Source organism: Gallus gallus, chromosome 2, assembly GCF_016699485.2.
Source record: "Gallus gallus isolate bGalGal1 chromosome 2, bGalGal1.mat.broiler.GRCg7b, whole genome shotgun sequence".
Lineage (NCBI taxonomy): Eukaryota > Metazoa > Chordata > Aves > Galliformes > Phasianidae > Gallus > Gallus gallus.
Window position 1 is genome coordinate 39733100 of NC_052533.1, and position 23475 is coordinate 39756574.

General features: G+C 41.2%; 1 protein-coding gene across 2 annotated transcripts in view; it reads left to right on the forward strand.

Moving 5' to 3' along the window:
* Positions 1 to 23475, forward strand: part of TGFBR2 (transforming growth factor beta receptor 2) — a 64075-nt gene that overhangs the window by 23966 nt on the left and 16634 nt on the right. Inside the window, exons 2-6 of one of the 2 annotated variants that reach the window (XM_015281321.4) lie at positions 2997 to 3147; positions 4665 to 4855; positions 6603 to 6753; positions 8376 to 8566; positions 20285 to 21084. In XM_015281321.4, coding sequence (XP_015136807.1) covers positions 2997 to 3147; positions 4665 to 4855; positions 6603 to 6753; positions 8376 to 8566; positions 20285 to 21084 — 1484 coding nt within the window. The remainder of the gene's footprint in view (positions 1 to 2996; positions 3148 to 4664; positions 4856 to 6602; positions 6754 to 8375; positions 8567 to 20284; positions 21085 to 23475) is intronic. The other variant, NM_205428.2, reaches the window with a different exon arrangement.

Consider the following 23475-nt stretch of genomic DNA (forward strand, 5'->3'; position numbering starts at 1 on the left):
GAGGAGACTGAGGAGGGCTGGGTCATGCCTGTGACAGAGATACCATTGAAGTACAGCTGCCCAGTGAAATGTGGAGCCTGGAGGGCTCAGAGCTGAAAGCAGCGTCAGTGCAGCTGAAGTCTGAAGTTTGAGTAGATGTCATTCCCCTGAGCTGTTACCCACCTTGCACCATACCACAGGTTTCCTGTGTGAACTTAGCTAGGGCTATCTCTGTGGCCCATCTGTAAAAACAGTATCTCCTTAATATTTATCTGTATTGCTTGTCCAAGTCTTTAGGAAGGTAGATTGTCCCTCAGTGGGTGGAGGGACAATCCCTCATTGTCAGTGCTTTGATCATCACTGTAGCCAAAAAAGTTAATACAGCTATTAATTTCTCTTTGACATTTGGCAAATAAGAGGTACCATCCCAAAAAGAGAGGCAATTTACCATATAAATAGTATATATAAATGAGTACATATTTTATAGGGCACTAGATACTAGACCTTTCAAGATCCTGCCACACCTGCTTGGCTTCTAGGAGTTGTTGCAACACAAGTGGTCATGGACAAGAAATGTTTACCTCAGGCTTAAAATCCAGCCAACCTGTAACGTACTGCCAGCATTCTCCACCCTAATGGGTGCTCCCACTGAGCTCATCATAACCCTCACCTCAGCGTAGCAGTTTCTAATACCATTAGACAAACTGGAGTGTTGGGCAGGCAGGAACCTGATGAAGTGTAACGTAAGCAAGTGTAGAGTCTTGCATGTGGGAAGGAATAACTGCATGTATTAGTACAGGTTAGAGGATGACCTCCTGGAGAGGAGCTCTGCAGAAAAGAACCTGGGTGTTCTGGTGGGCTACAGGTTGACTATGAGCCAGCAGTGTGCCCTTGTGGTGAAGAAGGTCAGTGGTATTCTGAGGTGCATTAAAAAGAGCGTGGCTAGCAGGTCAAGGGAGGTGATCCCCTCCCTCTACTCTGCCCTGGTGAGGCCACATTTAGAATACTGGGCTCCCCAGTTCGAAAAAGACAGGAATCTCCTAGGAGTCCAGTGGAGGGCCACAAAGATGATTAAGGGTCTGGAGCATCTCCCTTATGAGGAAAGGCTGAGTAACCTGGGTCTGTTCAGCCTGAGGGAAAAAAGGCTGAGGGGGGATCTGATTAATGTTTATAAATATCTAAAGGGAGGTGGGAGGCAAATGGATGAGGCCGGGCTCTTCTCAATGGTGCAGAATGATAGGACAAGGAGTAATGGCCTAAACCTTAAACATAAGAATTTCCATACAAACATGTGGAAGAAATTCTTTACAGTAAGGGTGACCAAGCACTGAAACAGGATGCCCAGTGGTTTTGTGGAGTCTCCTTCTATGGAATTATTCGAGATCTGTCTGGATGCCTACCTGTTCAACCTACTGTAGGGAAACTGCTTTAGCAGGGGGCTTGCACTCAATGATCTCTTGAGGTCCCTTCCACCACATGCAATTTTGTGATTAAAATCATTGGGAATTTCATGACTGGTTGCAGTGGCAAATAAGATCTGAGTCTGAGGTCAGTATAGGAACATGCTAGTGATGAGAAGAAGGATGTATAATTTGGGTGAGGATGGAAGACCCTTCTTCTAGTCCCTCACAATGGCTCAGAAATCCATTGAAATGCTAGCAAGGAGCCTTCTTTTCCTTCAAGAAAAAGTGTGTGTATTTAATTCCTATAAGAAAGCATTCTAATAGTAGTGAAGAGTGAAGATCTTGAAGGAAAATACTATTTCTCTGCCAGTAGTGGAGAAAGGGATACATTACAAATCCCTGATTGCCTATTGTTGGTTGACTAGCAACATTAGCCCATAGAGAGCAATATGAACATGATTGTAACACACAGGTGGCTGTAAGAAAAGAGCTGTGCTACATGAAGCTTAGCATCACCATAAAGTGATTCAGCCTACTTGACCAAATATGTTACAAAGTGAGTCAGAATGAAACTGTTGTAAATAGTGTACTCCACTACAGATACAGTTGCATATTCATTTCAGATTCAGAAAACAGTTTGAGTTGGCATTTTCAGTTCCTTACACTCATGCTAGCTTTTTTAAAATATCTTTTGAACTAAAAATATGTTTCCTGAAATTCATGAAACTGGGATAAATAACATTTCCTTTACTGCTTATACACTGAAGCAGGTGGAGAGTGCTAAGACTTCTGCAACCAGTAAGCAAGTATTTCTTCAATGCCTGGGTGTAGAAACATAGCTGTTGGGCCATGTAGAATTCTACAAGAGAGACTGTCATTGCATATTAGTTCCAGTTAAGACCCCTGGGGTTAGCCCACAAACCCACCCACAGCAGCTCACATGAGCTGCATGGATGCCCTGCTGCATTTCCAGCATGAGTTTCACCCATAACATCTGACATGCCATCTAACTTAGTCTGACAGCAAGTTCCAGCTCTGTGTTTCTTCTTTGCAAACAGCAGTGAGATTAGGAATGACACTTGGGCTATGCCTCAGGTTGGTGAAGACAATCTTGCAAAATCCATCATGATCCATGTCATAACAATGACACTCACCTGATGCGCATTCCCACCATGGTCTCCCCACTTACTTTAGCAAACAGACAATGATGCAATATATGGCACATGAGGGACCAATACGCTGACTGTGAATAATGTAAGTGCATGACTGCAGAGTAGTTCTGTTGGTACAAACTGGCCTCAGATTAAGCTTCATTCTGCAGATTACAGAGAAACCTTTGCATCCTCTGAAGTCTGTAGACACTGACGTGATATTTCCAATTCACTTTGATCATCCCTTTCTTGTCAGTGTGGCTCTTATCCTGTTGCAAAGAAAATTGGTAGTTGCACAATATTAGAGATTTTTTTTTTAATTTATGGTGTGGGATATTTTTCCTGCTGGTGAAAACTTTATTTTCATATTGAGCATTGACACAATCTGATAATGTACCATTACTGAGTTTCCTTCTCTTTTTCCCCCCCTCCCCCCCTTTTGCTGGAAATATGTCATCTGTAGATAGAAGCAAGGAAAATGGACTGCAATTGCCCAGGCTATGCAAATTTTGTGACGTTAAAGCAACAACGTGCTCAAACCAAGATCAGTGCAAGAGCAACTGCAACATCACTTCTATCTGTGAGAAGAATAACGAAGTCTGTGCAGCTGTATGGTAAGTTATTTCATCCTTCAGGTGGGAAAGACAGCACAAACTCGTTCATCGTTACTCAGTACCTTTCTGAATAGCTCAGATATTCTGAATCTCTATGGTATTTCAGCAGACTCGTCTGTACCGCTTCTAGCTGTTATTTTCACTCAGCATATTGAGCGTCGCTTGAAGTTAAGAATTCTGATATAAAATGTTTTAGTGACTTTATTTGTTTGCTTGTTTGTTTATTTGAAGCAGTTCAGTTCCAGCTCCCTCAGATTTCACAGTAAACTGGATTATTTACACTTATCATATCAACCTTGTTTACCATGTGTAGGTGGAAATGCTGTCACTTAATTGGAAAGAAAAACTCCTATGTGTATACAGTGTGTTTGCTGTCTTTTGCTTTTTACACAGCATAAATAAGTGCCAAAAAAAGACAGAGCATGTGAAGATGACTTGTAACTCTTTATTTGTTGCTGACTCTAAACTCACCCTCCTCTCTAAAATCTCGGTTTTTACCCTTCCATAAATGGTAAGCCAGAGGTCACTAGCAACGGTCTTGACATGTTCCTGAGTGAACAAATGGAACAGAAGTGAATATTTGCAACATTGCTGCTGCTATAGAAGTATGATTTGAACTACTTAGGTGATTAAGCAACTCATGAGGGAGTAGTTACATCCATTGACTTGAAGAGATGTTGAGCGTAAGTGGATGAAGATGCTTGAAATGCAGAATTGTTCCAGCAAGCTTCTGTGTTTGTCCGGGGCTCCTTGAGTACGTATTTGTTGTCTGTTATTACCATCCAAAGTGACTTTAGTGCCATAGAAGATACGCTCTGGCTTTTTTTGTGCCAGTTTAGCCAGAAGGTACATGGTCTGAGAGCTGTGTTTAAAGTGCTCTTTGCCTCTAAGCCTTGTGTCAATGAAACAGAACCTGTGGATCAAGATAGAATGCAGGGATCTGGGCCAGACTGTCAGCTGTAAATATTTCCCTGACAGTGAGTTCACTCTGGTTTGCACCAGTTTTGTTTCGTTTTTCACAAACAACGTTCTGCAAGTAAGTAACTCCTTCAGTGCCGAAGTTGTGGTGGTCTGCAGGCCTCAAGAACAAAACCAAAAATCCTGACTCATTAGAAATTCCTCAGATTTTGAGGAAATCACTCCGTTTTTGTCGTAATTTCCCACCGATTTTTACTGTCTGCAGAGTGACCACAAAAACCAAAGGTATGTTCTGAAGTTCACAGCAGTTCATTGAGCATTAGGTTGGATAGTTCTGGGTGAGACTTTCCAAGGCAGTCCTTGGAGCTCAGAGGTAATATGACACAGGAGTAGCTGTACCGTTGTAGAAATGCCCCAGTGTGGAGAAGCCCAGGCACGACCAAAATTTCCCCGTTCAGGAGAGCAGGAGGAAAACTCGCAGTATTGTATGAATCCCCTTTGAGCTTTCAAACAAGGCAAAGATTGGGCTAGAATGACCGTGTCTGCTCCCTTTCTCAATTATTCTTCTTTTGATTTTGATTTATCCTTTTCCTTCCTAGGAGACGGAATGATGAAAATGTGACGTTAGAAACAATCTGCCATGATCCCCAGAAAAGGCTGTATGGTCACATGTTGGATGACTCCAGCTCAGAGCAGTGTGTGATGAAGGAAAAGAAGGATGATGGGGGACTGATGTTCATGTGTTCCTGTACAGGTGAAGAGTGCAACGATGTTCTTATTTTTTCTGCAAGTGAGTTTAATAATTTTCTCTTCATTCTGGGGCTCTGCCTTGCATGTGATATTAAATCTGACATTGAATCCAATGGTCCTTGGAATTGCCTTTTGTGGAGGAAAACTTCCAGGTGGCTGGAGGCTTTCTGGCCTCTTCTGAGACTGCAAAATCTGAGCCTTTCCTTTGTGCTTTCTGGACATATTTCTTTCTGCCAGGCAATGTTTCTTTTGAAGCAGTTCAGGTATTCGTCTCAACACATGGCTCTAGAAAGTCACTTGAATGTGCACACGCACATACCTCATTTTATTTTCCTTTTCCATCTGCATCCCACAATTCTATCTTCCTTAAACAGAATCAGGTCTTGCACAGGGCAGCAATGGCCACCTCATATTTTTGCAAACATTCTTCTAAATGAGTTTGGCCCACTGCACGGTCCTCATAAAGTGCATATTGCCCAGAAAAGGATATAATGTAATCCGTACTCTCTAAGATAAGAAAGGGTTGGGATGCTATTACCAAATCTAGGAAACATGGTGCATGGTAGTGCTAAGGCAAAAGTGTATAAATTTGCAAGACACTTCTGCCTCTTATTTATCAGTCTTCCAAGAAAGCTAATAACTTCAGGTTGCAAAACTGCAAAAGATTTGCCAGGAGCAATTTAGAAGGTCCTCCCTCTAGTTGACCTGAGCTGTCCATGTTTGGTGCTACCTCTTCACGTCTACCTCATCTCTTCCCCAGGCTTAACCAAAAGCCAGACAGCCTGACTGCTGATCCCTGTCAGTCTGGCCAACCCTTGCTCAGGTGGGCTTTGAAGATAAAGGGAAAATACTGATATGGATTTAGTCATATGTGGTAGACCCAGGAGCTAATTGTAACAGATTACCTTGTTTGTATGAAAAAAGAACTTTTGTAGTGAAAAGGTCTTACTTTGTGTCTGTTGTCTATAGAGTATTTGTACAAGTAACTCTTCAATGCCTAGGTGTAGAAACAGCTGTTGGGCCATGTAGAATTCTACAAGAGAGCCTGTCATTGCATATATCAGTTAAGATCCCTGGGGTTAGCCCACAAACCCACCCACAGCAGCTCACATGAGCTGCATGGATGCCCTGCTGCATTTCCAGCATGAGTTTCACCCATAACATCTGACATGCCATCTAACTTAGTCTGACAGCAAGTTCCAGCTCTGTGTTTCTTCTTTGCAAACAGCAGTGAGATTAGGAATGACATGTGGGCTATGCCTCAGGTTGGTGAAGACAATCTTGCAAAATCCATCGTGATCCGTGTCATAACAATGACACTCACCTGATGCGCATTCCCACCGTGGTCTCCCCACTTACTTTGGCAAACAGACAATGATGCAATATATGGCACATGAGGGACCAATACACTGACTGTGAATAATGTAAGTGCATGACTGCAGAGTAGTTCTGTTGGTACAAACTGGCCTCAGATTAAGCTTCATTCTGCAGATTACAGAGAAGCCTTTGCATCCTCTGAAGTCTGTAGACACTGACGTGATATTTCCAATTCACTTTGATCATCCCTTTCTTGTCAGTGTGGCTCTTATCCTGTTGCAAAGAAAATTGGTAGTTGCACAATATTAGAGATTTTTTTGTTGTTGTTTATGGTATGGGATATTTTTCCTGCTGGTGAAAACTTTATTTTCATATTGAGCATTGACACAATCTGATAATGTACCATTACTGAGTTTCCTTCTCTTTTTTCTTTTTTCTTTTCCCTTTTGCTGGAAATATGTCAACTGTAGACAGATTTAGGGAACATGGACTGCAATTGCCCAGGCTATGCAAATTCTGTGACATTAAGGCAACAACGTGCTCAAACCAAGATCAGTGCACGAGCAACTGCAACATCACTTCTATCTGTGAGAAGAATAACGAAGTCTGTGCAGCTGTATGGTAAGTTATTTCATCCTTCAGGTGGGAAAGACAGCACAAACTCATTCATTACTTACTAGTCTTCTAAGTTGCTCAGATATTTTGAATCACTCTGCTATTTCTCCAGGAGTATATTTACCTCTTTCAGCTTGTATCTTTACTCAGCACACGGAAAGTTGGTTGAAGTTAACTATAACTCTTTTATGAATGTTCTAGCGGATTACTAATTATTTCTGTAAAGTAGTTGTGTTCCTGTGCCTTCTGTTATCTCAGAAGGAGGCAGATTATTTCTCAAAACATTTTACTACACCTATCCACAGTACTTAGTGTGAGAAACAGGTCTGAAACTGAGAGGAGGATTTTTTTCTAGTGCCGCTGCAGTTCTCCCTCAGATTTCACAGTGAACTAGTTTTACACTTATCATATCATCTCTGTTTACCACATATGGGTGAAAATGCTTTCACTTAATTGGAAAGAAAAACTCCTATGTGTATACAGTGTGTTTGCTGTCTTTTGCTTTTTACACAGCATAAGTGCCAAAAAAAGACAGAGCATGTGAAGATGACTTGTAACTCTTTATTTGTTGCTGACTCTAAACTCACCCTCCTCTCTAAAATCTCGGTTTTTACCCTTCCACAAATGGTAAGACAAGGGTCACTAGCAACAATCTTGATGTGTTCCTGAGTGAACAAATGGAACAGAAGTGAATATTTGCAACATTGCTGCTGCTATAGAAGTATGATTTGAACTACTTAGGTGATTAAGCAACTCATGAGGGAGTAGTTACATCCATTGACTTGAAGAGATGTTGAGCGTAAGTGGATGAAGATGCTTGAAATACAGAATTGTTCCAGCAAGCTTCTGTGTTTGTCCGGGGCTCCTTGAGTACGTATTTGTTGTCTGTTATTACCATCCAAAGTGACTTTAGTGCCATAGAAGATACGCTCTGGCTTTTTTTGTGCCAGTTTAGCCAGAAGGTACATGGTCTGAGAGCTGTGTTTAAAGTGCTCTTTGCCTCTAAGCCTTGTGTCAATGAAACAGAACCTGTGGATCAAGATAGAATGCAGGGATCTGGGCCAGACTATCAGCTGTAAATATTTCCCTGACAGTGAGTTCACTCTGGTTTGTACCAGTTTTGTTTTTCACAAACAACATTTTGCAAGTAAGTAACTCCTTCAGTGCCGAAGTTGTAGTGATCTGCAGGCCTCAAGAACAAAACCAAAAATCCTGACTCATTAGAAATTCCTCAGATTTTGAGGAAATCACTCCGTTTTTATCGTAATTTCCCACCGATTTTTACTGTCTGCAGAGTGACCACAAAAACCAAAGGTATGTTCTGAAGTTCACAACAACCTAATGCTCAATGAACTGGATAGTTCTGGGTGAGACTTTCCAAGGCAGTCCTTGGAGCTCAGAGGTAATATGACACAGGAGTAGCTGTACCGTTGTAGAAATGCCCCAGTGTGGAGAAGCCCAGGCACGACCAAAATTTCCCCGTTCAGGAGAGCAGGAGGAAAACTCGCAGTATTGTATGAATCCCCTTTGAGCTTTCAAACAAGGCAAAGATTGGGCTAGAATGACCGTGTCTGCTCCCTTTCTCAATTATTCTTCTTTTGATTTTGATTTATCCTTTTCCTTCCTAGGAGACGGAATGATGAAAATGTGACGTTAGAAACAATCTGCCATGATCCCCAGAAAAGGCTGTATGGTCACATGTTGGATGACTCCAGCTCAGAGCAGTGTGTGATGAAGGAAAAGAAGGATGATGGGGGACTGATGTTCATGTGTTCCTGTACAGGTGAAGAGTGCAACGATGTTCTTATTTTTTCTGCAAGTGAGTTTAATAATTTTCTCTTCATTCTGGGGCTCTGCCTTGCATGTGATATTAAATCTGACATTGAATCCAATGGTCCTTGGAATTGCCTTTTGTGGAGGAAAACTTCCAGGTGGCTGGAGGCTTTCTGGCCTCTTCTGAGACTGCAAAATCTGAGCCTTTCCTTTGTGCTTTCTGGACATATTTCTTTCTGCCAGGCAATGTTTCTTTTGAAGCAGTTCAGGTATTCGTCTCAACACATGACTCTAGAAAGTCACTTGAACAATAAGAACAAGGTGCTCCAAATAGTGTCGGTGACACACCCAAATTCAACAAGTTATAGAACACAAAATATTTAACATCTAGCCTTTTCTAGAACTTTTATTGTCATGATATGACTTCCTTCTATATAGGTACTATTGAGTAATTTGATAGGATGCAAGTTTAATGGCAGCTCCTCTTTTCTGACTGCTTTTCTGCACTTCCTTGTTCTGTGGTGGACTTCTGTGAAGAAGTGTAGTTTCCTTCGCTGATGGATATGCTACCTTATGCTTACTGCAGCACAAAGTAACGTATGCATGAGTGGCTTTTCTGCCTTCTTCCTAGCCTTCTAAGAAGGCTATACTGCTAAGGCCAGATGTGCCAAGAGCAAGCTAGGTCTTTGCCCAAGTTGACCCAGGCTGTCAATTTCTGGTCCTACCTTCTCACCTCTACCTCATCTCTTCCCCAGGCTTAACCAAAAGCTAGACAGCCTGACTGCTGATTCCTGACCATCTGGCCAAGTGTTGCTCAGGTGGACTGTGAAGGATTTGGGGCAAATATTGATATTGATTTGGTCATATTTGGTAGATCCAGGACCTAGTTGTAACAGATTGCCTTGATTGTATGAAAGAGAACGTGTTTGCACTGAAAAGACCTTACTTTGTGTAAACTGTCTAGAGTTTTTGTACAAAGCTAGCCTCACCCTTGTGGATTTTGGCTAATTTGTTAAAAATTACTCATACTGTAACTGTTTCTCCTGGAGCCGTATAATCTGAATGTAATCATTCTGACAAATGCATATCTTGTGTGTGTTTATAAGAAGCATTCTGTAAATTCAGCACCAACTGCCTTCATTCTGATCTACTCTGAAGCTTCCTCACACGCTTCCAGATCAGCCTAAAAGGCTCTGTAGTGTAAATGAAAACCTGACCTTCTTTATCCTGGTTCCTTTCTCTCCTTGTAGTGAAGGTTTTCGTTCTATGTCATGTGTGGTGACTCATGGAAGCTGTGCCCTGCGTTCACATGTAGAAAAGGAATAAGTACGTATAAAAATTAAAGCAGTACGAAACTTCAGTTTGTAACATTTACAGTTCATTCAGAAACACCAGCATTAGCTCCATTTGGGAGTGGGGAGAATTGAGGCTTTGTCATTCCTTTTTTATTGTTGTGGATTAGTGTTTCTTTTAAATGAAAACAGCCCCTTTGGGTTGCTTGCCTGGTTAGCCATGGCAGGAAGACAAACGATTTTTACAGTATCAGACATGCGGTTTCCTGTCTGTGTTTAACTTTGAGCAGAACATCACAGCCAGCTGGTCCGTGGCTCCTCCAGACAACTAGATAATAGTCTGTAATAATTTTGCCTTTGGAATGACTGTCATCCAGATCTATTCTGTACATTGTTCTTGCATTCTTTTGTCTCAATATTTCTTGTATATCCAAGTATGATTTTTTGTGCTGTTTTTGTACATCTTACAGTTTTAAAGAGTGGACGAAAGTTACTCTAGGAAAACCGTGAAATGCTTGACCTAAGTAGTGACTGTTCATTTCTTAGCAGAAACTGGAACAGTAAAAAAGGATTGTACTCTTTCACCTGATAATCACAGTGTTTCCTTTCAAGCTATTCCTGTAAAAGATCAGCACTGTAGCTCTTATTCCTCCTGGATATATGCTTAAGACAAACCAGATTTATTTTGTTCCTGAGGTTCATGAGGTAAGAAAGAAAATTGCTAGTAAGGCAACAAGTTCTAGTTTCCACCTTAGGTTAGTCACTACATTCCAGTGATTCACTGCTGAGCTGCTGTTGCTTATAGAAGAGCTGATTTATGGCTGATTTATGGCACTGTTGGCTTGTATCAGTCTTGATTGCAAAGGGTAAACCTCCTGACTCTGTTTTTAGACACAAACATTTAAAGCTTTTGGGTAGTGGGAGGTATTGTGACTCACTGAAGTGTGGCTTTAGAAATGTTTGAAGTGGTTAGATCTGAATCAAATGCCTGTCTCTTGTATGGACTTTTGTTTAAACTGCCAATCTGCAAAATAAACAAGGCACAGTCAGACATGTGCCTTAACATGCCTGTAGTTCTGCTGTATCAGAGGGCTTCTGGCCCTGATGCTGATCCCTGGCATTTCAGGCCACGAGCAGTTGGTGGAAAATATTATGTGCAGAATAAATCCAAACAATATTCTGTGGTTCTAAGAGATATAACGTTTGGGAGACAGGTAACCACTGCAAATCTGACTACCTGGTGTTTATTTTTTTAATTCCTCTATTTTGCCAAACATACCTGACAAACCACTTACACCCTTGTGATGGAAAAACGTTTCTCACAGCAAAACTCCATGCCAGTCAGTTTTAATTATTATTTATTCAAATGTCTAATGTCAGTGTTACCAGAAGGCAAAGCCAAGGAGCAAAAATGCTGGAAAAGATTAGCCAAAGAAGGGAAGTAAAGGCCCCTGCTGGCTAGGGAGAAGTTGACAAGTTGGCTAGGTAAAAACAGGGACCTTGTCATGCTGTCTTGGAAAAGATGAGCACAGGACTGGACTACAAGGGATTTTTCCTCTCTGGCATCTGGTTGTGTGTGGTGGATCTCCTGCACAAACATTTTGTGTTGGCTTCTTACACTGGTCTGTCTCTACCTGTTTGCACAGTTTCAGGCAACCACTGGTGTTTGGTCAGCTTTGCTCCTCAGCATTCCCTTCACCATACCGTCTTCAAGCCAGTGCGAGCATGACAAATCCTTTTATGTGTTTTTTAATTAGCAGTCGTAAGCTATTTGTCTGAAGTCAAGGCTCCCCAAAGGAATAGGACTATTCTCCTTCCAACCTTGTGATTGATCTGTTCTTCATGGGCAGAGAGAACCAGGCACTCTCTCTGTAGCCAAGGATTTGAAATGCCTGTATGCTATGCAGTGTGTGACCTACCTGTGTGCATTGTAGCATCTTCCTATCATGTAGACTAATTCATCTGCATATAAAAGGTGACCCCAGCACTGGAGACTACAGACAGAAGAATGAATCCTTTAAATCACAGGACAGTGTATACTGTTTCATTATATATGCCATTGTTATCCCAGGCATCAAGTTCACACACAAGCAAAAATGCAGAGATTTAGAAAGGCATGTCAGATCTTTAGCCCATCTCTGTCTGGTTTAAAACTATTTCCTTCTGATAATTTGCTCCATGATCATTTTTCATCCTTGCCTGTTTTGCTGTGCTGTACAGATATCCTTGCATTTTGCATCCGACATTCAGGTAGACTCTGTTAGTTCCGTAAGTGCTGCCAAGTGAGGTCTTTACTTTGGGCATTCTCACTGCACCCTGCCAGAATATGGGGTAAACTTTTAGCAGCAGTGATGTATACAAGTTTTAAGGATTATCTGAATTATCCAAATAGTTGCTCTGAAACAGCAAAACTTCAGTGACGGAGATGACTGATGAGTCAACAAGAATTCATGACAATAATGAAGCTTACTGGAGAGATGTGGCAGAGGATGGGAAGATGTGCTGATAGCAATCTTCATATTGACCATAGTTCTCCTAAGTTGTTAATTGAAAACATAAGAGATATAAGTATTTGATTAATCAACTGTGGCTGAGTCATTTGCCTGAACAAATTACGTCATTTAGATAAGCAGTGTGTCAAGTGTTGCAGTTGCTCGCTGTGTATGGATGTTCTCTGGGAGACCTGATGTTTCTGCTACCAGAATGAGCGCAAGCATGCCTGCATAGTGCTTGTCCAGCATCTCAGTTGCAGGTGAAATTGATGATGTTTTAGAATTTCCTTTACTTGATCTCTCTCGCTTGTCTCTAACGTTGCCCCTGTCTTTTCCTTTCTTTCTCTCCTTTTCCTCTCCCTACTAGACTCAGAGCTTTAGATTTTACTTGGCCACATAGGAGGATATCAGACTTAAGCGCATACTTAAGACCTGTGCACAAACAGCCACCAGGCCATAAATACTCATGTGATGAATTTTCCAGTGCTCAAGGAACAACAGAAGGGACATGGTTACAGCTGGACTGCTTGCAAGTGGATTTTAACAAAGGCTTTCATTAATCTGTTTTTCTGTTATCCAACTAACATGTTGAGAAGTAACTGTCTTCCAGCTGCCCCATAAAAGAGGTCAGTAGCATTACATAATGTTGCACAGAGTCCCTCGTTGCTTGTATATTGGCATTGTTCTCAATGTTTCCTCTTAGGTATTTGCAGCCACAGAGTCCCACCCAAAGTTAGCAGCTGTATGCAACCAAAGGAGAGACTGTCTAATAGTTGAATATGTGATTCTCTTAGTGAAACAGAAAGGAAATATAATGGAAAGAGGCAAAAGAAGCCAAAATGTTGTTTTGCTTTGTTTTATTTATATTGTTTGCTTCCTAGGAAAATAAGCATGCAGAGCTCAGATACGGATTTGCATAACAACAAGCTAGGCAGTGCTCTTCAAGCCTGGTTGGAATATTTGTTACAATTTGCATCACTGGAGAGCTTAATAAGTGTGGGAATATGGCCAACCTTTTATCAGGTTGTCATGGAAGAGACTTTAATAATTACAGACAGAAACAAACTGTAACTAACACTGGCAACATAATATTTTTGGAAAGGTTGGAGGGGTGAAACTCAGGCTGAGAATAAAAATAGTGGTTAATGTGTGGCATCTGTTGGAACATATTGAAACTGGAGAGATTGATTTGTTCCAGAAAACCACCAGCAAACAGCGGCAGACACAGCGTTGTGTAACTCAGGCATGTATCGCAGAAACATGGTCACATCATGTAAAGTTAGAACATGTCAGTTCTCATATTCTTAAGTAGGAAAGCTCAGCAACTAAAGTCAAACTGCTTGACAGATGTCATGTACGCACAGTCGGGTGACCTGTTAGAACAGGAGAGATAAGAGAATGCATCCAGGAGTAGGTGCTGTGTCAGCATACCAAGGAATTATACTTTTTTTAGATAACATTGAGAGAATTAAACAGCAGCAAACTATTTTCTTCTGTGTTAGAACTTAGAAGTTTCTCAAATTTTCCTGAATGCTGAATAGTATACTTGTTAGTCAGTTGAAAGATTAAGCTCTGCTTATAATAGCTAAAATACCCATTTCATCACCACTGCCCAGCCTTTACACTCAATCTGGCAATCCAGAGGTAACCTAAGTTGCCTGCCACCCATCCCCATGACATAACTAAGATGCAGCTGTTAGATGCATGTGTGTGACTCTTCCAACATGTAACTAGGTCATCTAACTGGAAGTTCTCCTTGGCCATAACAGATATGTCTGAGTCCTGATCATGGGTAGTCAGTGCTGAGGGCAAAGCTTCTGGTCCGCAGCGGAGAGCAGTACTGAGTGTCTCACAGCTCTTCCAAATCGTTCATACTGTTGCCTTACTTGCCTCTCAGCAAAAGGTGTGGTGGCACTGGGTAATGGCCTCAAGCTGTGCCAGAGAGGTTCAGGTTGGATATTAGGGAAGATTTCTTCTCAGAAGGAGTGGTGAGGTATTTGGAAAAGGCTGCCAGGGGAGCTGGTGGAGTCACTGTCCCTGGAGGTGTTCAGGAAGCGTGTAGATGTGGCACTGATGGACATGGTTAGTGACATGCTGAGGATGCGTTGGCAATTGGGCTAGATGATCTTAGAGGTGTTTTCCAATTTTTATAATTCTATGATTCCAGAAAGTGGAAGGGCTGGGCCCAGTTCACCAGCCAAAAGTTAACTGCTGCATTGACATTTGGACTGGTGAGTAGCCAAAAGGTCAAGGGAATGTGTTCCCACACCTTTGAACAAACATCTTCATCGCCCAGATTTTGAACTATGAGGATGCCAGTGCTTCAGAAACTCAACTGTAGAAGCAGGCTCTAGAGATGACTGTGCCATGTCACTTCCACTCTTGCTGAGCCTGGGCAGAGGGACGAATATGCCTACCAACCACCAGTGCTCATACCTCTCCAGAAGGCTGCTTCAGCAGATCCTGTCATTGGGCTTTCAGATGCCCTGACAATATCCTCTTTGACTAAATATGAAGGTAGACATCTCGAACATGAACTACTGGCCTTTACAGTCTTGATTTACCTTGTACCAAAAAAAAAAACCCAAAAAATCTTGTCAAATTCAGGAACTGCCTTTAGGACTTTAACTTTCAAGAAAGTCTACAAGAAATGCCAAGGTTTATTTTACTCTGGATAGCAATGTAGAGTCTGCTTTGGTTTTAAAATATAGTAATCTACATCTTCTGCCATCCGAGGGCTCAGCAGAGAGAGGGAGGGGTGGGACTGATTTCCTGCCCCACAAATTTACAAAGTTTTAAAAAATTTCCTCATCTCCAGCAGGGATGGAAAATTAAAGTGTTTCCAGGAAACTGTCAAGATGTAAAAAAAAAGAAGGAAAAAAAAAAGAAAAAAAAAAAGAATGCAGGTTAGTTTGAAGTGCAGCATTTGATTTTGATTATTTCTATATATTTTGTGTTGGAATTAACCACTTTCCACTGAGGAAAAAGCACCCCCTTCCCAATAAAAATAAACCCCCATCTCCCCACTACACAAAGCTTAAAAAACAATGCCCATAAAATTAGCAGGAGTTCCTAAATACAGAAGTTGGATCAGCTTTCAGACCACTTTCATTCACAAGACACGAGTATCAGAGAAGAGTGCAGGAGTGCCATGTCTAACCGAGTTTCTGCTTTGATAACCAGCATTTTCCAACTTAAAATGTTTTGCTGAAGATTTCTGAGCCATTTTAATTCTAAAAAGACCTAAATCAGGAAGCAACATGAGACAATAAACTATTGAATTTTATTATCACTTGAGGATTCCTCTGTAAAATAAGTTACCACAAGCAGCTGCTCAGAGTCTGTGAAACTTTGTTTCACTGAAAATAAAAAGTTTTATGGAATTAGTTTTCATCCAGAAAATGGCACTAAGGAGAGGGGCAGACCTTTTGTTTTATTTTATTGCCTAGAGTTTTGCCCAGAAGTCAATAAGTACGAAAGATTCAAACTCACATTTTGCCTGGTTCAGAATTATCAGAGATGGAAAGTTCCTCTCGGAATCAAATAGAGCTTGAACTTGGAGCTCCCTAACCCAGACTGGTCCCCTCACTGATGGGGATTCAACACTCACATCTTTTGCCAAATTGCAGCATTTGAACAGAATTCTGTTTATGCAAAACATTCAAAAAGTGTTAGTTTTCATTCCAGTGTGGAATTGAAACCAAACTCTGAAACCTCAGAGTTGCTGCAAAACGCAGTTGTCCTTCAGTCAACTCAAAGGGCTGCTTTGTGCCTCAGGAGCTTGCAAAATAACTGGATCACAGGCCACCTTCTGGGCCCAGATTTTGTGACTGTGTTTCTGAAGGTTTTTAAAGCACCAGACAAGCTTGCAGTCCATCAGTATTGATACGTCTAGCCTCAGTGCTGCTGGTATGGAATATATTTTTGCCCCGCTGTGTGGCATTGACTAACGGATGAATAGGCAGCAACTTCAGAAACAACGCAAGCAGCAACAGCTTTGAAGTAGTTCTGTCAGTAACAACTGTGAGCTTGTGCTGCCCTGTGCGTTATAGCATGGGTCTCGGTTTTGTTGATGTTGTTTTTATTTCTTGTTTCCAAAGTTCAGTGACGCTGAGGTCAATCATAGACATCAAGTCCAACCTACAGAATTTACAGGCAGCCAGTGTTGTGCCTTGAAGACTTGTGACTGAACGCAGTTTTCCATTCTCCTTGGCACCTGACTCCTATTCCCTAAAGGTTTAGGTAGTGCTAAGGGTTGTGCAGATGGCTTGTGCTCAATTTAAACCGCATACAGGAAGCTTTCTTTTAGCTAGACTCCTCTATTGTTATGCTATATTAATAGGTTCTTTTGAAGCTTGAGAAAGAACTGATCTGCCTGAATGATAGTTCTGGGTGGGGAAAGTTATTTAGGAGCATGTTGGCAAAACCTGAAAGGCTGTTCTATTTAACCATTTCCTTGCCTGTTTGTTCGGGCAGGTTTTGCTCAGAACAGTGCCCAGAAAGAGGGAGCTGCACTCCCATTTTTGAAATTACGGGGTTTGAGTCATAAGTATTTATTTATAAGTAATGAACGTGTTTATTCTTAGATTCCTGCAGTCAAGCCAGAAAATGTTGGCTAGCCACTATGCAAACATGCAGATATACTCTTCATTTTGATCCTGCCCTGACTTGGTATGCAAATTCAACCCAGAAGTACCCCAAACTTAGCTTGTACTGGAGGGGCTGATTTTGTTTTGCTCATATCAGAAGTCAAAATAAGGGGAGGTTCCAGAAGTGCCTTGGTTGGGCTGACCCTCAGCACCACCAACTATTCACTGTTGCTGTCACCTTCAGTCCTGCTGACAGGCAGCTCCGTCCCCTTCTCTTCTAAGCCCAGGGTTATGCATGGCCAGTCCTGACACCCAGCTCTCTCTGTTTAGTGCTCATTCTTGCTCTTTCCAAGCCTTGAGTGAAACTTTTCAGCTCTTAAGACACTAGATAACGAGCACAACACCCTTCTTGCACCCTAGGTGCAAGATGTGTAGCCATGTGTTTTTTTACCCCCTGCCTCCCTTCTTCCTTCACAGGACACTGCCAAAGTGGATGTGTCACTTTGCAGCAGTGGTGCAGGATGATACAGTGCTCAGGGGAAGTGCTCTGCTTCTGCTTTGATTTTTTTTTTCATTCTTTTTCAAGTGACATTTGCAACATCAACAGTTTCTATCTTCTACCCCGAAATTCCCCTGCAATAGCCGCAGAGCTTTCCCTTATGCAAAAAGAGGAAGAGCTAAAGAGTCTGTGAAGTCTGGTAGAGACTTCCCAGCTGTTGACCAAGGTAGTACAGCCTGCACTCAGACACTGTAGGAATAACCAGAGACCCTCAGTGTACCCATAACAGTAAAGGAACAGAGACTTGCATGAATTGATTCTCAATTAGACCTGCACATGTACCCAACTACCTCAGTCTGCCTGATGTCTAATGCATCTCTTTTTTTTTTTTCTCCCTTATTTAGAAAGATATCTATATTTAAGATATCTGAGCTGCTTACTGCAGCTCTGTGGCAAAGCAGAAGGCCTTGAAGTGTTCTAAAAAGACGTTTACCTTCATTAAAAAGTAGGACACATGATATAGATTGCAGATGTCATATAATGTAGTTGCAAGGGCAGAATCCAAACTTTAAGCATTCTTTTCTGTGGCCAGGGGGAGAGAAAAACAACAATACACACAAACTAAGGCAGAACTCTAAATGTTCATCAGAAGTACTTTATCTGCTTTATAGAACTGTGGCTTTCTTGCAGCCAGAACTTGGAAGCAGAGCACAACTGTCAGTCCTCATCCAGAGTTTCCCTAGTGCTTTTAAAAGTAGATTTCCTGAGTGTGAAGAACTCATGTGAGAATAAGTAATGTAAATCTTCTGTTTACTGACAGTGACACTGGACTTTCTAAATATACTCCTCCAGTAAAGGCCATTAAAAAAACATTGAGAGACAGAAGGGCTGCCTGTAATCTGTGATTATCGTATGAGTATAGACTTGTTACTAATGTTCTGTTACCAGAGGAAATTGCCTGAGAATAAGGATTTGTGGTTTGCATAGGTGTGGAAGAAGGATTAGGCTTAAGAAGTTGATTTGCATGGCTGAAATAAATTCAAGTCTATGTAGGTGAAGCACGGGTGCTGCTAATTAGTGCCATTAAGCTGTGCTAGCTGGGAATGTTGGTGCTAGAAATGCTGGTGCTCCTCTTCCTTGAAATCCTGTGAGAGATGCTGGGATTGAGTTACTTACTCTACTGCTGATTGATGAACCTTTCAAACAGAGGAAGCACATCCTGGTTTGGGATTCAGGCCTTCTTCCAAAAAAAGAACATACTCTTCAGATGTCCTGTCACCTGCCTTTGAATAGCTGAAGGCTCCTGCTGCTTGCCAGCTGTGTTTCTAGTGTAAAAGGGATTATAAATGAAACTGGAGGATCAGAGGTATCACTTATTCTAATTGTAAACTCTTTATCCCCACCCTTCTCAGCACTGCACACCTTCATTTTGAGAAACTTTTCTTACGCACTGCTCAGGGAATCATAGACTTAAGACTAACGTAGTTAATGGCAATTTCCCTTCAGAGCTTATTAGACTTTTCTTTTTCTTATTGACTTATTTGGCTCTATACAGAGAACCTGAGCCAGTGACATAGTCATAAGCATCTGCCAATGTTGTGCTGTCCACACTTGCTTAATTTTGGTTGCAATATCAGTTGTTTCAGTCCATTCATTCTAGACTCTCAGGGCTTCCAATCAATCCTCTCCACTGCAGAATGATAATGCCATACATTTATTGCATTATAAGAAATACAAGAAATAGGCTAACAAAGTATGTTTTCACGAGTCCAATCAAATCTGGTTCAGATAAGCATTGTCTCTCCTTTTATGTGTTTTCAGAACAAAACTCTTTTCTTTAAATATGTTTATTTTCCCTAAGGCGTACCTCACTTTGAACTAGAAGGATCACTTCTAGGGTTTTAAGGGTATCTCTCACCACTAGAATATGTTCCTCATTGTTCCCAGGATGTATCTCTATTCAAGATATGTCCCTGTTGTCCTTCTATTCCCTATCCGTATGTGTTTCACCGAAGAGTATGTTCATGTATAGCCTGCATCAGCTAAGGTGTTTGAAATGAGCTATCTGCTGTTTTCCAACAGGGTAGCTGGTGTACAGCCAGCAAGTGACACACACAGAATATTTTCAGCTGCATAAATCCATGCAAAAAAAAGTGCATGGCGAGTGACAGTTCTCAGATATGCCATACATGCCTAATTGTGCCTGCAGGATTCGAACACCTGTGCAAATGCAGGTGCTGGAATCTGTTGTAGCAGTACTCTTTCTCATATATCAAAATAAGAGAAAGAGTTTTGTTTTTCAATTTTATACATAGGCGTATATTTTGTGCTTGAATATTAGCAGGCAGTATTTGTGTATGGACAGGCTTCCTGATGTCTTTATATGGATCTTACTGAGATATATTGCGTCTGAAGTGGTAATTGGACAATTCGATATTCATATGCTACATTGTCTATTTACTTATCCATCCAGTTTTTTTCATAGAAAGATTCATGTTTTGTTATAATTACTGGTTAAAGGGGCAGATCTGTCAAGAATATATCACTGAAGTAAGCGCAGGAGACTTTGGCTATTGTTTTCAAGAAAGGGAAGATTTCGTCCATAATGTATTAAGTGCCTGAGAGAAAAACAAACCTATTAAATTACATTAGCTTCTTACTCATTCTAGTCTGGCTTCCTGTAAAATGATCAGATAGGGAAGTCCTGGTAAGTGAAGGTCTATATACAAAAAACATTCTGAGATAAGGAAGTAGTGATCGTTTTTATTACTTCATGTTAATGGAGGAAATTATGTATGGCACACTGGATAAATGTTGTAGGTTACTGACAACTTCCTGTACACATAAAGCTATGCTCTCATTTAATGTATTCCTTCCTTCTGTTCTTCACAGTTGATCCCCATAAGCCAGAGGAGAAAGATGAAATTTCCAAAGTCACAATCATAAGTCTTGTCCCTTTATTGGTGATTTCTGTTGCTGTGATTGTTATCTTTTATGCCTACCGCACTCACAAGAAGAGGAAGCTCAACAAGGCCTGGGAGAAGAATGTCAAGCCCAAGAAACATAAAGACTGCAGTGATGTTTGTGCCATTATGTTGGATGATGACCACTCAGACATCAGCTCTACCTGTGCCAACAACATCAACCACAACACAGAATTGCTGCCCATTGAACTGGACATTGTTGTTGGCAAAGGAAGGTTTGCTGAAGTGTATAAAGCCAAATTGAAGCAAAACACATCTGAGCAGTATGAAACTGTGGCAGTAAAGATCTTCCCCTATGAAGAATATGCCTCCTGGAAGACCGAGAAAGACATTTTTTCAGATGTAAATCTTAAGCATGAGAACATCCTCCAATTCTTGACCGCAGAGGAGCGTAAGACAGATCTTGGTAAACAGTATTGGTTGATCACTGCCTTCCATGCTAGAGGAAACTTGCAGGAATACCTCACACGGCATATTATCAGCTGGGAAGACCTCTGGAAACTGGGAGGATCCTTGGCCCGAGGGATTGCCCATCTGCACAGTGATCATACACCTTGTGGTCGCCCTAAAACCCCTATTGTGCACAGAGACCTAAAGAGTTCCAACATCCTGGTGAAAAATGATTTAACTTGCTGTCTCTGTGACTTTGGGTTATCCCTGAGGCTGGACCCTTCTCTCTCTGTGGATGACTTGGCCAACAGTGGTCAGGTAAGTTAAAAGTTTCAGGAGGTGTGTTGTATGTTGTACCAGTTCATTTGTCAGTTCCTGGGGAGAAAAGAGGGAAAAAAAAGCAAAAACCTGTGCTGCCATATTTACTTAAAATCATCAAAAATAAAGGGCTGTTTTTTGTTGTTTTTTTTTTTTTAATAAACAAATAGGCTTTAAACCTCACATTAAAGCAATGAGGGAGTTGTGAGTGTGATGAAGATCTTGTTCCGATCAAAGAGCTGCCTACTTATATGACACCACCTTCCTTTCTATGCCCTTACAGCAAAACAAGTTACTATTTGTCACACTGCTGCAATGTACGCACACAGGATAAGGGTGTGCTTCATATTTTGAGGTTAAGCCACAGTTTTCAGGCCTGTTAGCACTAGATTTATGTGAGTAGAACTACTGTGTCAGTATACCCCATCATATGTGAAGGCAGTCCTCTCTGTCCTCAGCACGTGTAAGCAGACAACTGGAGAGATAAATAATCACATTAAAAGGCCAAAAATAAACCTACTGAAGATTGTGGGACTTCCTCCATGTGCAAGCAAATGCAATAACGTCATATGAAAATAACTGCCCTGTTGTTGCTTTTTGAACTAAGTAGTATGGATAATGGTCATCTATTTCACAGGCGTGACATGAGGATATCTGTGAATGCTTCTACATTTTTCAAATATATCTCTAAATACTGTCTTTTCTGATGAAAACTCCTGTAGTGGAAGTTGAGACCTTTTCTTAAGTTATATTCCTAGTTATGTACCACATATATGTGAGTATCCAAAGTATGCCTGCTTACACTGACTTCTACTCAGCACGGAACTAGTATTTTGATTCAGGGACATTTCAGGGACAACTCATCAGACAGTAGTGTTCTGTTGAGTTCATGAGAACTTTGCTGTTGTTTATCAAATTAAGATCTTTGTCTTAAGATCTTTGAAGTCTCATTAGCATGAGGGAACTGCCCTGATCTCACTTTGATGGGATTTCTTAACAAGAGTCAGGAGAGAATAATAAACAAGGAAAGCATATTTAAAATTATAAAAACACCACTCCTGATCACATATCATTTCTCTTCAGCATGCCAAACCTTTTTGGAGTCCAGTGAAGTAGTTCCGTATTGATAGTTACAAGGCTGGTTGGAGTACAGCGAAAACAGAGTATTTGGCAGTGTATGTCATAGGCTTTGAAATTTAACCCCATGGAGACTTTGCTTAAAGCCAACCCATATTTCAATCTGATTTCTCTGGCATTGCTCACGGACAGTTGGAAGTAGGAGGATAGCATTAATTCTGCTGCTCCCACACTCCACACCAACACTGGCAACAAAGTACAGCACTGCCTAGAGCACGTTGCTCCTTTAGAATTTATGCCCTTGGGCACTCATGGTGAAACCTGGTGTTTTACTTTGTTTAGCTTCACTGAATCAGTTTTGGGATGACCAAATTAACATTACACAGCAAAGTGTAAGATGGTGTGAAGTGGCTTGACCTAAACCTCAACCTCATTTCTTCTGTGCATACAAGCACTACCCACTCAAATGTGCCAACATGCTAACTTTAGCACTGTTTGTAGCTTTTGCCAAAGAGATTTTGCACAAGAATTTGCCATCTGTATCATTTCTGAACTTTAAACTTTCACCAACACTCTTTCCATCAAGAGGTCCAGTTTTTGAAGGTATATAATGGACCTGACATACATTTGAATTCAAGGAAGCCTCTGGTTTCCTGTGAAATGAATAGAAAAATCTAAGTATTTTACCATTTTTCTGATCAGCTGTGGACTGCAATATTCAAGGCAAGTTGTTAGTATTACAAAACTATCTTCTTTCGCATCCACACAGCTACCTTCTACGTGATGCAAATGTTGCCATTATTGTCTGTACAGTACCAGTGTCCTTTATGACTGACTGGAAACCATCTTTTCCCCAGACTTTGTGGTCTTTTCAGTTTAGCTGTTTGGCCGTCCACAATGGCTAACATTTGCAGACATTACTTAATGTGAATACGTAAATCTGGACCCGTGTCCCATTGTGTTCAGAGGACTGCTATTTGCTGGCAAGGCCAGGTGTTGCTCATCTCAGCAGCATCAGCAGTCTTATAACAGATGATCTTCCTAATCACACAGAGAGGGATAGCCTCTGCGCCTCTGAGTGACACATCTCAAGGCACAAAACATCCCAAACAACTTGAAAGAAAGGTAAGGTCTCCAGTATAAAAGTTCCAAAAGTCAAAAACATTATAAAAAGTACTGCAAGAAGAAAAATGTTCCCTCACTGGAAGTTTTGGAAGAGAAGAACGGAAAACAGACTGGTGTTTGCAGTGAGAAAGTACCTAAAATGTATTTGAGACCCAGAACTCAAGCTTTGCAAGGTATAGAAGAATATTT